The 22171-nt window shown below is 47.7% G+C and overlaps 1 protein-coding gene across 3 annotated transcripts in view; it reads right to left on the bottom strand.

Annotated features, from left to right (window-relative positions):
* Positions 1–20405, bottom strand: part of TMEM19 (transmembrane protein 19) — a 101280-nt gene extending 80875 nt beyond the window's left edge. For 2 of the 3 annotated variants that reach the window (XM_073555532.1, XM_073555534.1), the window contains exons 1-2: positions 20269–20405; positions 15268–15415 (exon numbers count right to left, since the gene is read on the bottom strand). In XM_073555532.1, coding sequence (XP_073411633.1) covers positions 15268–15397 — 130 coding nt within the window. In that variant the 5' untranslated portion in view covers positions 15398–15415; positions 20269–20405. Of the gene's footprint in view, positions 1–15267; positions 15416–20211 lie in introns of all 3 variants that reach the window. The other variant, XM_073555533.1, reaches the window with a different exon arrangement.
* Between the last annotated feature and the right edge of the window lie 1766 nt (positions 20406–22171).

Genomic DNA, 22171 nt, shown 5'->3' with positions numbered 1-22171 from the left:
TGAAGCCGCCGATATTTACCATGTCCATATCTGTAATGGTGTAGTCTACTACATTCCTTCCTACATGGGAGATTAATGTATATCTTCCTAGGGAGTCTCCCTTGGAAAGGCCATTAAGAACATGAAGTCCTAAACTTCTACATAGGTTCAGGATCTTTTTGCTACTCTTGTTGACTGTACTGTTGTATCTGTCTCTCTCCATGTGTACTGAGTCACGGCCGTCGGTCTATGCTCCAAATATGTAGATGTTTCCATCAGTGGTCAGAAAGTCTTTTTTCGCAGTTCTTGCATTGAGGTCTGTAAAGATGAGAACTTTGCCCAGGGCCTGATAATGGGCGGCTTTTCCTTGTAAGATCTCAAAGCTGTCTGGACTGAAGTAGGGCGAATCTGGTGGTGGTATGTAGGTGGCACAGACATCAGACAGAGGTGAGGATGGTGCTGCTGATTCTAAACCATATATGGCTGTCTCTTCTCTTCACCGGTTTGATGTACTGATGGAGCTCTTTATGCCAGATCAATATTCCTCCTGAGAAATGGCCCTGTTTAACGTTTTTATTTTTCAGGGCAGGGACACAGATTTCCCTATATCCGATGGGCACCATGGATTCGTTTTCAGCCCTGGTCCATGTTTATAGGAGAATATGAATGTCTATGTTTTTTAGTCTATTTATAAAATATGGGTCATTTGTTTTTCATCCAAAGGCAGAGGTGTTCAGGCCTTGGATATTCCAGCTGCTAATTTTAAGTGGTCATTTTTCTATATCACTTGTGTGTATACCTTGTAATGAGAGGGTCTGTGTAGGACACGCTGGATCTCTGACTGGTTTATTAATGATGTTGGTTCCCATCCAGTCACATTAGTTTCCTGCACAATATGCTGAGCAGAGTCTTTCTTTCCTCCATATCTCTGCTCCGAATGCCTGTTTTGTATGTCTCTGTGTGAAGTCGGTGGTCTCCTCCATGGTGGTCATCTCCTCTGATGGTCCGATTTTGGGTGAGGTTGTTTCCAGCTTCCTTAGATATAGCTGAGGTTTCCTGCCTTTTCATTGTTGGGGGTCTTTCCATGGGATTCTGGCTGGTGTTGGATCCAGGCCTAGGGTCCCTGTTTAGTACAATGTCCTTTAGCTCTTTGGCCAGAAGGCTGACCCCTAAGTTTGTTTAGGTGCTTGCTGTCATAGAGGTGATGGTGATTTGAGGGGTGTTGTTCCAGAATCACTTCTGGCACAGATTTCATTCTTGAGGTTAGGTCTGTGTTGAAGTACTGAATGGTATGGCTGGATATATCCTTTCTTGGGAGCAGAGATGACAGAATGATTTTGCGGTCAGGGAATTTTAGTTGTGCCGTCTTTGCTAGTTGGGCCAGTTGTCCTGAGATCTGCTGGTGCTGGTCTGGCAGATTGTGTGTATAATGATATGGCTTGGGTTGGTAAACCGTGGATTATTGACGACCGCTGTCACCTGCTCAATAGTTGCACAGCGGATTTTATTGACCCTCTTGCCTGGGGATAGCTACCGTGTATACAGGTATTTCCCATTTGAGTCCATTATGAGGATGATATCAGGACTTTGTGACGTTGAGGGTGGGTGATGTGGCTGCTGATGGCAGGTCTGTGCTGGAGATTATGCTGGTGGCGGGTCTGTGCTGGAGATTATGCTGGTGGCAGGTTCTCTCTTTTCTATGGATCTTATTTCTGGCTCACTTTTATTAGACTCAGGTTCCTTCATTTTGGGGTTATTTGGCTTCTCAGCCTCCTGGCCAGTGGAGGTCATGTCCTCTGCACTCCTCTCTTCCTTGGTCCCCTCCTGGCTCAGATGTCCAGGGGTCGGTGGTTGTAACTTTTCTATCTCCTGTCTCAGCCTGGCATTTTCTTGCTGCAGTTCACACATTGCAGCTCTTAATTCCCGCAGAGCCGACCTGCATTCAAATTTCAGTTTCTTTATCTCATTAATTAGATAGATAGATAGATAGATATAGATATATATATATATATATATATATAAAAATCCAACAATGTAGACCAGCTCACTCCTGTGAACCACCTGGAACCTCAGCTGACCTGGTTAACTCCGTTGTGCCCGGATCTGGATGTAGGAGTCCATCCATACAAATGTGAACAACGACAAAGCAAAGTCCAGCAATAACGTGAGCAATCCAGGATGCTGTTAAAATTTTTTTTCTTTTTATTCATAAATCCATTAAAATGCAATGGTCCAAGCAGTTCAAAACAGCATTAACGCAGATTCTGGACCGTGAAGAAGGCGGGTTCTACCGCTGAAACGCGTAGTCCTATCTGCACTACTTTCCTGCGTTAATGCTGTTTTGAACTGCTTGGACCATTGCATTTTAATGGATTTATGAATAAAAAGAAAAAATTTTTTAACAGCATCCTGGATTGCTCACGTTATTGATGGACTTTGCTTTGTCGTTGTTTATATATATATATATATATATATATATATATATATATATATATATATACACATATACACATACACACGCACACACACCTGGCAAAAATTAAGAGACCACTGCAAAATTTTCAGTTTGTCTGATTTTTCTCTTTATAGGTATATTTTTGAGTAAAATGTAAATTGCTCTTTTAGGCTGTGTTCACACGTTGCGTTTTTACCAAATAAAACGCTTTAAAAACGCTTAAAAGAAGCTTCCCATTCATTTTAATGAATTACGCACTTTCTGTGCATATTGATGCGTTTTTTTCCACAAAAAAAACGCATCGCGTAAAAAACGCAGCATGCTCATTAATTTCGCGGAAAATGCCGCATTTCTTGCTATTTTCTGTGTGTCTGGGGACGCGTGTGAAAAACGCATAAAAAACACGCGTTTTCTGGGAAGGTGTCCTGTTTTCATGCAGAAATTTTCTGCATATATGTGCACCTAGCCTAATTCTATAAACTACTGACATGTCAACGAATTTACAAGCGCTAAATTTTGTATTTATTTTCAGAAAATGAGAAATGGTCAAAAGAACAAAAAAATACAGTGCTTGCAGACCTCAAATAATGTTACGAAAACAAGTTCATAATCATTTAGAAACAACAATACTAATGTTTTAGCTCAGGAAGAGTTCAGAAATCAATATTTTGTGGAATAACCATGATTTTTAATCACAGCTTTCATGTGTCTTGGCATGCTTGCCACCAGTCTTTCACACTGCTTCTGGGTGACCTTATGCCACTCATGGTACAAAAATGTAAGCAGTTCTTTCTTTCATGACGTGTGACTATTCATCTTCCTCTTGATTACATTCCAGAGGTTTTCAATGGGGTTCAGGTCTGAAGATTGGGCTGGCCATGACAGGGATTTCATGTGGTGGTCCTTCATCCACACATTGATTGACTTAGCTGTGTGGCATGGCGCATTGTCCTGCTTGAAGAACCAGTCCTCAGTTAGGGAACATTGCCTACGCAGAAGGAATCAACTGTATTTCCAAGATAACCTTGTATGCGGCTTGATTTATACGTCCTTCACAAAGATTAACCTGCCAAATTCCAGCCTTGCTGAAGCATCCCCAGATCATCACCAATCCTCTACCAAATTTCACAGTGGGTGCCAGACAGTGTGGTTTGTACGCCTATCAAGGTTTTCGTCTACCCATTAGATGACCAGGTGTAGGGCAAAGCTGAAAATTAGACTCAGAGTGGTCTTTGGAAAATTTCAGCCTGGCTCTCCTTTGCTTCTCACTGATGAAAGGCTTTTTTTTTAGCTTTACATGACGTGAGCTATGCCTCTAGGAGCCTGTTACGAACTGTTCTTGCCATGCATTTCACCCCAGCTGCCATTTGCCATTCCTTTTGTAGGTCACTTGATTTCATCCTGCAGTTGCCGAGTGACATTCGAATAAGTTGACGGTCATCCTGGTCAGTGGAGGGTTGTTTTCGCCCTCTACTGGTCTGTAGCTTTGTTGTTCCCAATATCTGCTGCTTGACCTTGTTGTAATGGACTGCAGTCTTAGAAATTTTAGGATGGAGGCAACATTACGCTCACTGTATCCCTCTGCTAGTAAAGCCAGAAGCGAGTCCTTCTTTTCCTCACTCAAGACTTTTTAACTCCTTTGGCATGGTTAAAAGCAGGGCTGTGGAGTCGGTAAGCCAAACCTGTGACTCCGACTCCTCAATTTCCCTTACACCGACTCCGACTCCACGACTCCGACTCCCACACATATTGCTTATATTTAAGTGAAAAATTTATTGTAGTACAATGTGAACCTCAGACATTTAATCATTTTTATGATCCAATAATCAAGATATTTAGATAGAACAGAATATATATTGGTGTACTACCCGGTTTTCATTCTTTTTGGTACAGATATGACATGGATAGACAGATATGGATAAATGGATAGATAGAGCAGATTTCTAATCTGCTTTTGCTATTGAAAACATTATCTATGAGCTCAAAAACCTTTCAGGTGATGCAGTTTTTTAAAAAGATGATCAGCTTTTGCAGCTGAAAAACGTATCCTCAAAAAACACAGGAAAAACGCTGTGTGTGAATGTAGCCTTAGATTAGGAATATAACAGCCATTTATAGGACATTTCATAACTTTCCCAAACTCCTATGAAAAAATATTCAGCACATCCTGCATTGAATTACTGTACCCAATTTATTATATATTTTAGGAGTCGGAGTCGGTCCATTTTATACCGACTCCGACTCCACCAAAATGAGCACCGACTCCGACTCCACGACTCCACAGCCCTGGTTAAAAGTCATTTTTTCATTCCTCAGATCCTATGGAGCTTTTTTTGGACTTCGTGCGCTGCTTAACATATTGCACAATTACCGATGTATTAAAAGATCAATGCATGTATGTCATTCCCTGAGGAAGAAGTAATTCATGCTTCGAAACGCGTTGGGAATAAAAACAGTGATCTTTTAATACATCGGTAATTGTGCAATATGTTAAGCAGCGCACGAAGTCCAAAAATAAGCTCCATAGGATCTGATGTGTTGGTGGTCACTTGTTTGACCCTTGGATGTGCAGCAGCTGATCACTAACTCTATATGTTTTAACTCTCCTACAGCAGGTGAGTAGATTCTATGTACCTTTTTAACTTTATCATTGGATAAGACCCTATTTGCGCTCCTTTGTTCCTATAGTGCAGAATATTTTTTCATTCCTATTATTTTTGGGATATTACTAGCACTTGTTTTGCCATCCAGCTTATACTATTGCTAGAGGATTGTGAACACCACAGCAGGTTTTTGTTTTTTTTTTAAACTTTCCTTCGTTAAATAAGATTTGGTTCAGGTGACCAACTAATCATAAGCACATTAAGTAGAATGAGGTGTACTCTGGTTGGAATTCAACTGACACTGGAATGGAATGGCTGTCAGACATGTAGAGAAGCTGATTCTTATAAAACTGTGCAGTGGTCTCTTAATTTTTACCAGCGCTGTATATACATACTGTACATACATATACAGCTCTGGCAAAAATTAGTGCTTGGAAATTTGGACACATATTGTCAGTAGTTTATAGAATAAAAGAACAATTTACATTTTACTCAAAAATATACCTATAAAGAGAAAAAAATAAAACAAAAAATTTTGCAGTGGTCGCTAAAATTTTGCCAGAGGTTGTATATACGTACACACATACAGTATATATATATATATATATATATATATATATATATATATATATATATATATATACACACACACACACACTGTATTTTTCAATTTTTCGCTTTATAAGACGCACCTGATTATAAAACGCATCCCCAAATTTGGTGAAGAAAAAAAGAAAAATGTTTATTTCTTATGTTAAATGGAGGTATGTCTTATAATGCCAGTGTCCGTCTTTCAAATCATATACCGTATATGTCCCTCATCCTGGAATCTATATAACCCCCATCCTGGCACATAGCCCCCCCCCATCCCATCCTGGATATGGCCCCCCGGTCACTATATGCCCACTTGCTGGCACTCACATGGCCCCCCTCTCTCTATATGCCCCCCTTCTGGCACGCATATGGCCTCCCTCTCTATATGCCTCCCTGCTGGTACGCACACGGCCCCTGCGTCCCTATATTCCCCTCTGCTGGCATACATTGTCCCCCCGTCCCTATATTCCCCCCTGCTGGCACACATGGCCCCTCGTTCATATATTCCCCCCTGCTGGCACACATTGTCCTCCCGTCCACATATTCCCCGCCTGCTGGCACACATCGTCCCCCCCGTCCCTATATTCCCCACTGCTGGCACACATGGCCCCTCGTTCATATATTCCCCCCTACTGGAACACATTGTCCACCCCGTCCCTATATTCCCCCCTGCTGTCACACATGGTCCCCGTCCCTATATTTCCCCCCTGCTGGCAAGCACATGATAAAATAATAAACAGTTAACTCACCTTCTGATGATGGCTCCTTCTCCCAGCTCCCCCCGCGGCTTTCCTGTGTCTGCTGAGATCCTCCTCCTGCAGGGCGCATGCAGCTGCTGCTCATTCAAGCAGCTCATTGTAACTACAGGACCTTCCATGATGTGACCAATAGGACATGCGGTCACGTGACTCGCAGTGCACACTGGGAGTCACATGACCGCAGGTCCTATTGGTCACATCATGGAAGGTCCTGAAGCGATGAACTGCCTGAATGAGCAGCTGCTGCCGTGCGCCCTGCAGGAGGAGGATCTCAGCAGACTCAGGAAAGCCACGGGGGGCAGCTGGGAGCAGGAGCCATCATCGGTAGGTGACTATAGTGACGGGGGGGTGGGGGAGTACAGGCACATGTAATATTGTAATATGCACAGCTCCCGTCTACCAACTCGGCGCGGCTTCAGCACCGAGGTGATGGACAGCGGGTGCAGTGAATATTACATGAGCCTAATGAGCGGGAGCACAGGACCTCCCACTGTCTCTGCAGCCAGCCCACCCCAGCCACCTGACACCATGCCAGAGCCGCCGCCCCCCCCACTCTATAGCACAGCAGCACACATTCGCATTATAAGACGCACCCCCCACTTTCCCCCAAAATTTGTGGGAACAAAAGTACGTCTTAGGCTAGTTTCACATTTGCGCGCAGCGACGGCCTGCGCACGGCTGCAGCTAAGCCCCGCCCCCTGCCGCGCTTCCGCCGGTAGCTCCGCCTACCGGCGCATGACGCTGCATGCGTCCCCTATCTTTACCACTGGGGGTGCAGGCCGTGCGCAGTATGCGTTTGGCGGCGCATACGTCCTTTTCACGGTGCGCCGAGCGCAACCAAAATGCAGCAGGTTGCGTTTGGCGCACTCTGAAAAGGACGCATGCGCCGCCAAACGCATACTGCGCACGGCCTGCGCCCCCAGTGATAAAGATAGGGGACGCAGGATGCATGCAGCGTCATGCTCCGGTAGGCGGAGCTATCGGCGGAGGCGCGGCTTAGCGGCGGCCGTGCGCAGGCCGTCGCTGCTCTCAAAAGCGCAAATGTGAAACTAGCCTTATAAAGCGAAAAATATGGTTATACACATATACACACACGCACACACGAGCAGGCCCGGATTGGCAATATAACCAACCGGGCATTTTCCCGCTGGGCCGCTGTCACGTGGGCCGCGGGCGGCAGCGCCCGATCATCTGGCCGCTTGCCAGCTGCTGCGGCCACTGTTGCTCCTGCTGCCGGCCCTCTGCAGCACTGCGGTGATAGTTTCCAAGTTCCTCCCGCACTGCAGGGAGATAAGCCGCCACGCCTCCCCCCACGCACCCCATCCTCGCTGTAGCATGAGACCCCCTCCCCCCAGCCACTCACAGCGTCGCACTTGCTTGCCTGCTCGCTCTGTTCGCAGGACCTGTGATGAGGTCACAGGAGGGGGAGGAGTCAGGGGGGTCACATGATCAGGAGCCTTTGTCCAGACCCCCGATCATGTCACCCCTGACTCCGCCCCTCCTGTGACCTCATCACAGGTCCTGTGCGCTCAGCCTTGCCTCTACCGTCTGCAAGACTCTGCTTTGCTGTTGTCATGGTGCTGGTTGAGGTAAGTATGTGTGGGGTCAGGATTTACAGTGTGGATGTAGCAGAGCCGCGTGTGTACGAGGTGTACGGAGCGGAGCCGCGTGCGTACGGAGCGGAGCCGCGTGCGTACGGAGCGGAGCCGCGTACGGGGTGTACGGAGCGGAGCCGCGTGCGTACGGGGTGTACGGAGCGGAGCCGCGTGCGTACGGGGTGTACGGAGCGGAGCCGCGTGCGTACGGGGTGTACGGAGCGGAGCCGCGTGCGTACGGGGTGTACGGAGCGGAGCCGCGTGCGTACGGGGTGTACGGAGCGGAGCCGCGTGCGTACGGGGTGTACGGAGCGGAGCCGCGTGCGTACGGGGTGTACGGAGCGGAGCCGCGTGCGTACGGGGTGTACGGAGCGGAGCCCTGTGTGTACGAGGTGTACTGAGCGGAGCCGCGTGTGTACGAGGTGTACTGAGCGGAGCCGTGTGTGTACGAGGTGTACTGAGCGGAGCCGTGTGTGTACGGGGTGTACTGAGCGGAGCCGTGTGTGTACGGGGTGTACGGAGCGGAGCCGTGTGTGTACGAGGTGTACGGAGCGGAGCCCTGTGTGTACGAGGTGTACGGAGCGGAGCCCTGTGTGTACGAGGTGTACGGAGCGGAGCCCTGTGTGTACGAGGTGTACGGAGCGGAGCCCTGTGTGTACGAGGTGTACGGAGCGGAGCCCTGTGTGTACGAGGTGTACGGAGCGGAGCCCTGTGTGTACGAGGTGTACGGAGCGGAGCCCTGTGTGTACGAGGTGTACGGAGCGGAGCCCTGTGTGTACGAGGTGTACGGAGCGGAGCCCTGTGTGTACGAGGTGTACGGAGCGGAGCCGTGTGTACGAGGTGTACGGAGCGGAGCCGTGTGTATGAGGTGTACGGAGCGGAGCCGTGTGTACGAGGTGTACGGAGCGGAGCCCTGTGTGTATGTGGTGTACGGAGCGGAGCAGTGTGTACGAGGTGTACGGAGCGGAGCCGCGTGTACGAGGTGTACGGAGAGGAGCCGTGTGTGTATGGAGTGGAGCCATATGTGTACGGGATGTACGGAGTGGAGCCAAGTTTGTACAAAGCATACAAAGTGGGCTTTTCCCACGGACACAGGAGTGCACGGCGGAGCCCCGAGGAGCATTTTAAAACACACACATGACGTTCCACCTGAAGTGATGTGCTGGAAGCTGACCGGAAATGAGAATTTCTTGAGGAGATTGTGACGGAACCAGGAATGCTTCAGATCCATCACCGTGTCCTCCTCCGACAGCGCAGACAGCAGGATCGCCTTGGAATCGGGGATGCCGGCCATGTGAGCGGATCATGATAGGTCCTGCACCGGGAGGCTCAGGTGGGCACTACAATGGGAGCCGGGCTGCTATAGTATCTTTGTAGAATCTTTCTTTCTCTCTTTTTCTTTCTCTGTTCTTTCATTCTCTGTTCTGTCTTTCCCTCATTTTCTTTCTCTCTCTGTTCTTTTTTTCTCTCTCTGTTCTTTCTTTCTTCCCTCTCTTTCTCTCTGTTCTTTCTTTTCTTTACTTCTTTCTTTCTCTCTCTCTGTTCTTTCTCGCTCTCTCTGTTTTCTTTTTTCTCTCTCTGTTTTCTCTCTTCCTTAGTGCCAGTCAGTGTGCCCATAATGCCAGCCACTGTGCCCTCAGTACCAGTCAGTGTGATCAGCAGTGCTAAATGGGTGCGGTTGGGCATGGACATGGGTGTGACTAGTTGTGAAATGGGTGTGGCTGGGCGTGGCCAAAAATTTGCAGCGGCGTGCTGTGCGCGCCGCAGTCTTTGTCCATCTTTCCCTTCTTCAAAAGTTGGGAGGTATGATAGGGGAGGCTATGACCAGGGGGTCTGGTTGCCCAATGGATAGCAGTTCTGCCAGGAATTCTGTAATCATGCATACAAAAGGGGACAGAGATTTGGGAGGAGTACTGTACCTAAAAGCAATAAATAGGACTGAGCTGAGATACTGGGCACAGCTGTGACTACATGTTATATAGTTGTGTTAATCTCCTCTCACTTCTTGTAAACTACAAGTGTACAAAGATATTATATAGTCACCATGTGACTAGTGGGCCTGTGTAACTTCAAATGCCAGGGCTGAATTTTAGTCCCAGTCCGGCCCTGCACACGAGGCTGATGTTGGTTTCTTATTCGACAACTTTTTCTTTTCTGTTTTTTTTATAAGTTTAACAACAATCATCACAATAATATACAATGCAGCGAGGTGCCCTGATGTGAGTACACTTAAAAACAGCTACAAAAATTATAAAACTGGCACAAAAATTGGGATCAAAGTGAGATTAAAGGGCGTTAAAGGGTTAAATGACTTTGGGTCACTGATATTACACTGCAGACATATAGAACAGGGAGCCCCACATCAAAACCAGGTCCCTCCAGCCTGGCCCAAATTGGTTCTGGGCATCAGAAGTGGGCAAACAGACAATTTTCACATATTTGAATAAGTAACTGATGATGATGCCAGGTCTGATGCTCAAAACCCATTTGGACCAAGCTGGAGTGACCTGGGTTTGATGTGAGCCACATAACTATCTGTGTATTCTTAGTGTGATATTAGTGGCCCAAAGTCATTTAACCCCTTAAAAACATCAGCGACTTATTCATATCTGTGAAAATTGGCTGTTTGCCCACTTTGATGCCAATTCTGATGCCCAGAACTCAATTGAGCTAGGATGGCAGGACCTGGGTTTGATACAGGGCATCTCTGTGTATTCGTAGTGTGAGATCAGTGGCCCAAAGCCATTTAACCCCTTAAAAACACCACTTATTCAAATGGTCAAAATCAACTGTTTGCTCACTTTGATGCCAGTTCTGATGCCCAGAACTTATTTGGTCCAGGCTGGAGAGACCTGGTTTTGATGTGGGGCTCCGTTTTCTAGATGTCTGCAGTGTGATATCAGTGGCCCAAAGTTATTTAACACTTTCATTAACGCCCTTCGGTGCCCACTTTGATGCCCATTTTTGTGCCAGTTTTATAGTTTTTGTAGCTTTTTTTAAGTGTATTCACAACAGGGCACCTCCTCTCTGCATTGTATGTTATTATCGTGATGCTTATTTTTTGTTGCTAAGCCTATAAAAAACAGAAAATAAAAAATTGCCGAAGAAACTGACAAATAAGAAACCAACTTCAGCTCCGAATTAGAAACTGAACAAATAAGAACCCAACTTCAGTCAATCAGAAATGTTTCAAGAATCTACAAAAAAACCTGATAAAACCTTTGGATAAGGCCACAAGTAGTGGCATGAAGAGAATATCCAGCTTCATAAATTTTTTAGGATATTTATTGAAAACTTAGTTTTTTTTTTTATATTCATGGTATAACAGAGGCAACACGTTTCGAACACACATCGTGTTCTTAGAGAGAGCCAAGTAGTGACACGTTTGTGCTGCGAATGCACAGCAATTTACACAATGTTTCTCTACAGCTTGAACTGAGGATTTGACTCCTTTACCTGGTGGATGAGTTTGTAAGTTTAGTGCTTTGTCTCTAATAAATAGTAAAATTAGTCCTACACTAATAAAAAGGTCTTTAAAGAGAACCTCTCAGCAGGATTGTGCACAGTAACCTACGTGCACAGTAACCTACACACAGTGTCAGGTCGTCACCGTTATACTGATTAGGCCGCGGTCACACTAACCGACGAGAAATACGGTCCATATTTTACATGCGTAATACAGAGAAATGTCCTCTAAATAGTGAGCCATAATCAAGGTGAGGTCACGTATTTTGCGCATGTACGCATCTGTATGCCGAGATTTCCTCGCAGGCTTGAAAAATGGACATATAATGGATCCCTATGACAGGTTAAAACCCAAACAAAAGAACAGATACAGTATATACATATATACACACACTATATGTATATATTGTGAGGTGCCAAGGGGAGAGGTACTAGAAAACAGATATATTTCCCCCCGTTTCATTTCATATGTCTCCCTGTACTGATAGTGAAGCCGGTTTATTTCACTGTAATCTGGTCCTGGTTTCTTTAGTGATCATCGTGGAAAAGACTGGTGGTTCCCCGTCCACACGTTCAATCCAGGTTTTGATTCCTGACAGGTCCAGCTGATATAATCAGGAGGAGCTGGGCTCTCTCTCGTCTGCTGGGCTGGGCGCTGACACAGTAAAGGCCCCTTTACATTTAGCGATGCACCAGCGATCCCGACTACGATACGACTCGGTCAGGATCGCTGGTGCATCGCTAAATGGTCGCTAGTGAGCTGCCACACAGGCAGATCTTACAGCGATGCAGCAGCGATACAGCAGTCGTTACTTACCTTTTAGACGCGGCGATCCTGACGTCCTCCCATCCGCGTCGCTTATCGGCGCCAGCAGGAAGCGCCCGACGAGAAATGGAGCTGCGCGATCAACGACAGACAGCGGGGGAGCCGGTCGGAGGTAAGTATCACACATAGCGATATCGCTAGCAATATCGCTACTGCGTCACCAAATCAGTGATGCTTTAGCGATATTGCTAGCGATATCGCGATGTGTAAAACCCTCTTAAGACTACTTGGACTTCTTTGTTATTGTTAAGGTTTATTTTGTAGTTAGCCTTCTATTGTTAGTTAGAGGCCAGACGGCCTTAGACATTTTATTTCATGTTTGGCATGTGTAACACTGAATGATCAATGTGCACAATAAAATACGCCGTGCCCATATCTGTGTGGAACTCGCTAGACTGCTGTTGTGACTCCATAGCCACCCGCTTGGGCCAAAGCAAAGATCCCAGCTGAGCTTTTTATATATAGTCCTCAAGATGAAAGCAGCACACCAAAAGAAATCCAGTCAAAGTGCTATTTATTAGCCCACGCTACAGGCTAATAAACCATCGACCTGTAACAAAAAGAAAAAAAAAAGAAAAATCAACAATATCCTTACCTCTCCGCTGCTCAGTCAGGTCCCCCGATGCAATCCATCAGAAAGGGTTAAGTGGCTTACACAGGGACCGGTGCTAATGCGACCAGCCCCATGTAAACCACTGCCAGAATGAATTATTTCATCTCTGCGCAGCCTCCATGGCTGCTCTGAGATGAACAAATTAGCCTGGGAAAGTTTCTGCATTTTTTCCCACGCTCATTAGTTCACCTCAGGTCAGCCAGTGACGTCAGTGAGGCTGTGCGGAGTCCCCTGGCTGACCTGAGGTGAACTGATGAGCGTGGGAAAAAATGCAGAAACTTTCCCATGCTAATTAGCTCATCTCAGAGCAGCCAGAGAGGCAGCGCAGAGATGAAATAATTCATTCTGGCAGTGGTCTACATGGGGCAGGTCGCATTAGCACGGGTCCCTGTGTAAACCACTTAACCCTTTCTGATGGATTGTAGCGGTGGACCTGACTGAGCAGCAGAGAGGTAAGGATACAGTTGCTTTTTTGTTTTCTTTTTGTTACAGGTCGATAGTTTATTTTTGGATTAAATCTTGTCAAAAACTAGGTGTCTTTATTTCATTAAAATAATTTTTAATTAATGTCTGTGTGTGTTTTTTAACCGTTTAATAGTCTAGGGTTAATAATGGATAAGTGTCTAATTGACACCTCTCCATTATTAATCGGCTCCATGTCACCTTCCAATTGTAAGATGACATTAACCCATTCATATTAACACATTAGAAACCGCTACAGGTCAATGGGAATAGAGAGGATAAGTGCCAGAAAAGGCGCATCTTATAGATGCGCCTTTTCTGGGGTGTCTGGGGGCAGATATTTGTGGTCCGGGGGGGCTACGGGTGCAAAAACAAAGGTGTCTCTCAAGGCTATTAAAATCTGTCCTCACTCACCTGCTTTACCTCTCTGGTTGTGATTTTGCCGCGGGAGCCCACACATTTTTTTCCAACGAATTAACCCCTTAATTTAACAACTAGACGTCCCAAATTTGACACACAAACCCTAATTTAATTATTAGTCAGGGACATATAAAAAATACATGAAATGGTTTACTGTATGTAAACCATGTGTCATTTCATGTCAGGTTTGGGAATGATTTTACGGAAGCCGGCAATTGAATTTGCGGCTATTCTACTATGTACAACTCTGTGAAATATAAATATATATGTGTCTCAATGATATATGTATTCTGTGTGTATATAGCTATTCTTCCGTTTCTTTATTAAACCTGTCAGTGTGATTTTACTGTATCGCGCACTGAATTGCCGGCTTTTCTAAAGGACACCGGGTGCGTATTTCTCGCAAGTCACACATCTGGTCCGTGTGTAATGTGTTTTTTTTTGCGCACCCACAGACTTTCATTGGCGTATTTCGGCTGGAATACGCTGACAATCGCAGCATGCTGCGACTGGCACGGACCGTAAAATACGCGCAAGACATATAGGGATGATTGGAGCTACCCCATAGAGAAACATTGGTCCTTGTGCAAAGCGTAGTTTTTACGCCTCTCACTCGTCCGCATTTCTCTCTAGTGTGACCCCGGCCTTACAATGATACCTGGGTGATGAAATCCGTCTTGTGGTTTGATCTCTATTTGTAGTTTTCACTTAGATATTCTTATGCTCCGGGGTGGTTGGCCTTTATGTTGTGCTCTGCTTACATACTCATGTGTATGGCTTCTGACAGGTCCCTGATCCCTCACTGACCTGACCCCTATTTTACATACTGCATAGAATATTGTGTGAAGGAAAAAAAAAATATGACATTCATCATGCAGGCGGCGCCTGCGCTCTAGCATGATCGGATCTATAATATCCATATATTCATTTGATTTTGTCAAATAAATTTGAGGGAAAAAAATTATCTTGATCAAAATGGCGACCGCGCCTGCACAGTGGCATAATTCAGAACGCGATAGATGCTACAGCGCAGGCGCCACCATATTGCTAGAGAAAAAAAAAGGCTCCATCAAAATCGTGCCGGTGGTGGCGCCTGGGCAGTAGCATCTATTAGACATCTGATAGATGCTACTGTGCAGGCACCGCCAGCGCCATCTTTTATTCAGTATAACGGTGCCAACCTGACATTGCAGGTTACTAAGCACAATCCTTCTGACAGGTTCCCTTTAAGAGAATGTTCTGAAGCTCAGACAAATCCCCTAAATAGCACTCATGAAATACCTAGACTGGCCAGCGTCAGGCCTCTGTGGCATGGATGGCCATTACACTATGGTCTGCAGTGATTGCGGCAGTCTGACAGCAATCCTAAGCGCTGCCACGGCCATTACTGCTGTAGAACGAGGAGAGCTGTGGAGGCAGTAAAGAGTACTAGGTATAGACAAGAGGAAATGGGGAAATAACCACGCTAGAAAGCCGTTCCCGCGTCAGGGAGCTTACCATAATATGTACTGGCAGTAATTGATATAATCCAGAAGGACAGGGATATGCACAGGATCATAGACAGAAGGAAAATATTCATCATCATGTTTGCGTATTCCTTATAAATGTCGTCTCGAATAAACAGCATACCTGCAGCTCAACAAACCTAAAGAGAGAGAGGTAAAGGAAGCCGGTATTAGTCTGCAGAGCAGATGTAATGACCGCCACAGACCTGGTATATAAGAGTATGTAACGTTGATGAAAATTGAAGCATTTCCACAATGACTTCTGCAACAAACCCCGCACAACTCCTGATTCGATTCCACATGGAAGAACAATCCAACGTGGACGTTCCCTTACACACATTTCACCTTATATCCCCCATTAATTGTAGTGAAAATAACAGCAAGCTCAAAACCTGACTGGCAAACAAAAAAGCAGAGGCGTCACCTACTGGAGGGACACGGTCCCTGAAACAGCTGGGCAGCATGCCGAAAGTAAGACCCCACTGACCTTAAGTCCTTGAAAACCCCTTTGAATGGACTTTACTCAGCAGCAGAATGAGCGGGCACTATACAGATGGCTAATCTTCCCGAATGTGTTGTGTAACCACTGGTGGATAAGGCGTCACTAACAGATCACACTGCTCCACGCTCATCACTGCCACTAACAGAAATCACACGACTCCGAGGAAACAGGCAGCAAATGATGGGAAACTCTGGTAGAAAACCATGTATATTGGGCTCCGTTCATACTAGGATCATGGCTCTCTCATACCACATGATGCTGCACTGAATCTGTCAAACAACTGACGGATCTGAGACATGACCGTCAGACCCCAAATAGTTCTTAGAGACAGAATACTGCGCCGATCTGAACCATACTCACCCTCAAAATTTAAGGAAACCCTAAGGCTATGTTCATATGTTGCGTTTTTTATGCAACGTTTAAGCTGCTTACAAAAAGCTGCTTAGTTTTTGCTGCTTTTTTTTAAATTAGTTTTTGGTGTGTTTTTTACTGCAAATTTGTCAGGGTACATTTGTCTCTTCTGTATGCTGATAAAGTTAAGTGCATAAACAAAAATAATCTGATTCAACTTCATCAGGTTTTGGAAGCAAAAACCTGATGCCTGTGTTTTGCAGAAAGACGTGACATGCTGCATTTTGCAAAAACAGGAAAACAAAGACCAAGCTGTATGCATGAGATTTCTGAAGTCTTATAGACTTTGTAAAACGCAGCTAAAACCTGCTGCAAAAGCTCAACGTGTGAACATAGCCTTACAGTGGTGTGCAACGCTAATGTAAACGGAGACATTTTCCATTGTGAATTTTGGCATTTATAGCAAAACCCACAGTAAATCCACAGTCCAGATGTTAAGATTTTGCAGCAGGTTCCAGGCAAAATAATCTTTATCCTTTCCTTATATATCGTGCGGCACGGCACGCTCCGTGTAAATACTTCCAATAACACTTGTCGCATACAGACTTCACACTCTAAGCCTCCCATCCGTAGATCAGACGCGCACTGTATAAGAGGGGTCATCCCTTACACGCTGCAGTGCAAACACATGGCTGGACGTGGCTTCTGGCAGACTCTTTCCAGGAAGAGGTTGTTTTTACAAGACTGTCTCTTTAAATATGGATATGCCCACACATGGCGGAATCAGCCTCTATTCAAACGTCCAGAGAGAAGGATACTGTGGCACAGCCGTTCACACATTATGGCCATCTTTTCTGCTTTAGGCTATGATGTTCACATTGGGTTTTGGCCTACGGTCAATGGCTCTGTCGGTGCTTACTCCTGAAGACCAGCAAAATGGGATTCCGGTGTATGTGCTAAGGGGGGCCATTAACTGTAATGGTGCAGACGGAGTCACAGTGCGCTCTCATACACACACTTTCTAGCTGTACACACCTAGATGAGGCAGGTGCCAAGACAATCAACTACATCATGGTACTTGCCTCAACTAGGCGGATATGGACGAAAAATACGTAGAGCCGACCACACTGCGATTCCACCTGTATCATTAACGGCAATGGCCTCGTTGGCACATACACCCGAATCATGTCCAGAGTTTCAGATGAAAGCCCAGATGAAGCCATTGACAGGAGGGTGATGCGCAGTGTGAATGCAGCTTTAGACACAAAGGACAAGTGATCTTTTCAATCAGTTCTGTATAAGAAAGTGGAGAAGCCCCGTTGACAAGAATAGGGTTTGTCTCGCTTCTGCTTTTCTTTCTTTCCATTTTAAAAAATGTTTTTCCTCATAAGACATAGGGCTGGAGGAGGGCATCCTTTACATAACTGATGGAACGGATCACTCACTCCGCGTGTCCGTGATCCAACGGAGAAGGGTGCGGAGGACGGAAATGTCTGAGCTTTGTATAGTCCATGGCCATTGTCCAGGGCGCCCAGGTCAGATGCACAGGAGAGCCCGTCAGTAATGGCAGGCGCCCAGGTCAGATGCACAGGAGAGCCCGTCAGTAATGGCAGGCGCCCAGGTCAGATGTACAGGAGAGCCCGTCAGTAATGGCAGGCGCCCAGGTCAGATGTACAGGAGAGCCCGTCAGTAATGGCAGGCGCCCAGGTCAGATGTACAGGAGAGCCCGTCAGTAATGGCAGGCGCCCAGGTCAGATGTACAGGAGAGCCCGTCAGTAATGGCAGGCGCCCAGGTCAGATGTACAGGAGAGCCCGTCAGTAATGGCAGGCGCCCAGGTCAGATGTACAGGAGAGCCCGTCAGTAATGGCAGGCGCCCAGTTCAGATGTACAGGAGAGCCCGTCAGTAATGGCAGGCGCCCAGGTCAGATGCACAGGAGAGCCCGTCAGTAATGGCAGGCGCCCAGGTCAGATGTACAGGAGAGCCCGTCAGTAATGGCAGGCGCCCAGTTCAGATGTACAGGAGAGCCCGTCAGTAATGGCAGGCGCCCAGGTGAGAGGTACAGGAGAGCCCGTCAGTAATGGCAGGCGCCCAGGTGAGAGGTACAGGAGAGCCCGTCAGTAATGGCAGGCGCCCAGGTGAGAGGTACAGGAGAGCCCGTCAGTAATGGCAGGCGCCCAGGTCAGATGCACAGGAGAGCCCGTCAGTAATGGCAGGCGCCCAGGTCAGATGTACAGGAGAGCCCGTCAGTAATGGCAGGCGCCCAGGTCAGATGTACAGGAGAGCCCGTCAGTAATGGCAGGCGCCCAGGTCAGATGTACAGGAGAGCCCGTCAGTAATGGCAGGCGCCCAGGTCAGATGTACAGGAGAGCCCGTCAGTAATGGCAGGCGCCCAGGTCAGATGTACAGGAGAGCCCGTCAGTAATGGCAGGCGCCCAGGTCAGATGTACAGGAGAGCCCGTCAGTAATGGCAGGCGCCCAGGTCAGATGTACAGGAGAGCCCGTCAGTAATGGCAGGCGCCCAGGTCAGATGTACAGGAGAGCCCGTCAGTAATGGCAGGCGCCCAGGTCAGATGTACAGGAGAGCCCGTCAGTAATGGCAGGCGCCCAGTTCAGATGTACAGGAGAACCCGTCAGTAATGGCAGGCGCCCAGGTCAGATGCACAGGAGAGCCCGTCAGTAATGGCAGGCGCCCAGGTCAGATGTACAGGAGAGCCCGTCAGTAATGGCAGGCGCCCAGTTCAGATGTACAGGAGAGCCCGTCAGTAATGGCAGGCGCCCAGGTGAGAGGTACAGGAGAGCCCGTCAGTAATGGCAGGCGCCCAGGTGAGAGGTACAGGAGAGCCCGTCAGTAATGGCAGGCGCCCAGGTGAGAGGTACAGGAGAGCCCGTCAGTAATGGCAGGCGCCCAGGTCAGATGCACAGGAGAGCCCGTCAGTAATGGCAGGCGCCCAGGTCAGAGGTACAGGAGAGCCCGTCAGTAATGGCAGGCGCCCAGGTCAGATGTACAGGAGAGCCCGTCAGTAATGGCAGGCGCCCAGGTCAGATGTACAGGAGAGCCCGTCAGTAATGGCAGGCGCCCAGGTCAGATGTACAGGAGAGCCCGTCAGTAATGGCAGGCGCCCAGGTCAGATGTACAGGAGAGCCCGTCAGTAATGGCAGGCGCCCAGGTCAGATGTACAGGAGAGCCCGTCAGTAATGGCAGGCGCCCAGGTGAGAGGTACAGGAGAGCCCGTCAGTAATGGCAGGCGCCCAGGTGAGAGGTACAGGAGAGCCCGTCAGTAATGGCAGGCGCCCAGGTGAGAGGTACAGGAGAGCCCGTCAGTAATGGCAGGCGCCCAGGTCAGATGCACAGGAGAGCCCGTCAGTAATGGCAGGCGCCCAGGTCAGAGGTACAGGAGAGCCCGTCAGTAATGGCAGGCGCCCAGGTCAGATGAACAGGAGAGCCCGTCAGTAATGGCAGGCGCCCAGGTCAGATGTACAGGAGAGCCCGTCAGTAATGGCAGGCGCCCAGGTCAGATGTACAGGAGAGCCCGTCAGTAATGGCAGGCGCCCAGGTCAGATGTACAGGAGAGCCCGTCAGTAATGGCAGGCGCCCAGGTCAGATGTACAGGAGAGCCCGTCAGTAATGGCAGGCGCCCAGGTCAGATGTACAGGAGAGCCCGTCAGTAATGGCAGGCGCCCAGGTCAGATGTACAGGAGAGCCCGTCAGTAATGGCAGGCGCCCAGGTCAGATGCACAGGAGAGCCCGTCAGTAATGGCAGGAGCCCAGGTCAGATGCACAGGAGAGCCCGTTAGTAATGGCAGGCACCCAGGTCAGATGTACAGGAGAGCCCGTCAGTAATGGCAGGCACCCAGGTCAGATGTACAGGAGCCCGTCAGTAATGGCAGGCGCCCAGGTCAGATGTACAGGAGAGCCCGTCAGTAATGGCGCTGCCATATGTGGCTGGAGATGGGTTGTGGAAGACAAAGCAGAGAATAGCAGACACAGTCACCAGCCTGAGGAGAATGGCGGTGGGCACCTCTCACACATGGCAGCCATGGCCAGGTGAGGCATGTATAGCCCAGCCTGCCCCACAGACACCTGAGCAGTCAGCCGTGCCCTGCTTCCAGGCCTGTCCCGCCTCCCAATGTCTCTCACCGTGACGGTAACTCGCAGTGTGTGCTGAGGAAACGACCAGGCCCCGGGAACAGCCGCCATGTCTGCTCGTCACACATGCGCCGTATACTAACGGAATCCGCGCTCCCCGGCTCTCACACTGACCGGAACACTTCCGGCCACCTAGCGGTCACAGCAGGCGGTACAGGCGGACACTTCCGCTTCTCAGTACTGTCAGCGCGGGCTGCTCCGGTTATCGGAGACTGACGGAGAGACTGTACGCAATTTACCGGCCACGTGCTCACCGGGGATTCATCTCCAACGCCCGGGGGTGACATTGTGTCCGGTGTGGCGCGTGCTCTCTCCGTAACCATAGAAACCAGGCGGCTTCTGCCTGTAGAGAAAAGCATGCTGGCAAGCCCTGCAGTTGTAATACGTTATTGGTGCGGTTTCCGTGGCCGATCTGTGCATGGTGGTGAAAATGAAGCACCAGTTACCTGGTGGAAGCCACGAAGCTGAAGTTGGTTTCTTATTCGGCAGTTTCTTATTCGGCTAATTTTTACTTTCTGCTTTTTTCAGGTTTTTCAAAAAAATAAAACATTCTAAGGCTGGTTTCACATTTGCGCTTTTGTGCGCAGCGCATCGTGCGCACCAGGGCGCATGCGCACTGCGCACCTATATTTAACATGATGTGCGCATGGTCTTGCGCATACTTGCGCTTTCGTGCGCATGCGTTTTTTGTCTTTCGCGCCAGGCGCGTCAGACGCAACATATTGCATTTTTGGTTCCGCCCTGTCTCGTCAAAAAAACGCGCACGGAATGCGCAAAAACACCACATTGGAGCCTATGGGAGCGCATACGTGCGCATGGTCTTGCGCACGCTTGCGTTTTTATGCGCATGCGTTTTTAAGATAAACATGACTGAAATGTGGTCTAGACAGTAAAAAAATAAATTAAACCAAGGTGATAAAATGGTGTGGGCACTGGGATTGCACAATACTTTAAGGATTGCTCACTAGTGGACACACAGCACAAGCTGCACCAATGTAAGTATGAAAAACCTAATGTCTGGCTGAAATTTCAATACATTTCTATGTACTTATGTCTCTTTTTTTTTTTATTGCAGCATGTCTTCATCTGGTGAGGAATATGTCCCCGGGACAGGGCAAGAGGCAGAAGAAGTGAGTACTATGCTTCCGTATGGATTGGAAAAAATAAACACATGTGATTAATTTTTTTGGTTTAATTTTCACACCTCATCCTCCATCACGCCACCACCACCGGAGGAACGGCAGGAGCAGCAAGGCCCAGTGCGGGCGGGAAGACGTGATGTAAGTACAGACGGACTGTTTTTTTTTTTTTTTTACTTATTTTCTAGGCTGGTTTATTTTTTTTTTTGGTATTTTTTAAAGTTTTTTTTTTAAATTTTCATGGTTGTTTTTTTCGATGTTTGTTGCTTTTTTTTGCATTTATTTTAATTTAAAACAAAAAAATTTTTCATGGCTTGTGTATCAATATCTAAAGCTCAAAGTATGTATGTGTGTGTGTGTGTGTATGTTTGTTTGTTTGGGTATATGGGCACGGGACTATGGGATGGAGGATGTGTGATGGGTATATGGGCACGGGACTATGGGATGGAGGATGTGTGATGGGTATATGGGCACGGGACTATGGGATGGAGGATGTGTGATGGGTATATGGGCACGGGACTATGGGATGGAGGATATATATGATGGGTATATGGGCACAGGACTATGGGATGGAGGATGTGTGATGGGTATATGGGCACGGGACTATGGGATGGAGGATGTGTGATGGGTATATGGGCACGGGACTATGGGATGGAGGATATATATGATGGGTATATGGGCACAGGACTATGGGATGGAGGATGTGTGATGGGTATATGGGCACGGGACTATGGGATGGAGGATGTGTGATGGGT

This window comes from Dendrobates tinctorius, unplaced genomic scaffold (genome assembly GCF_039654945.1).
Source record: "Dendrobates tinctorius isolate UK_male_01 unplaced genomic scaffold, ASM3965494v1 ptg000224l, whole genome shotgun sequence".
Taxonomy (NCBI): Eukaryota; Metazoa; Chordata; class Amphibia; order Anura; family Dendrobatidae; genus Dendrobates; species Dendrobates tinctorius.
The sequence above is the reverse complement of the archived record's forward strand: the minus strand, read 5'-3'. Positions and strand labels throughout refer to the sequence as shown.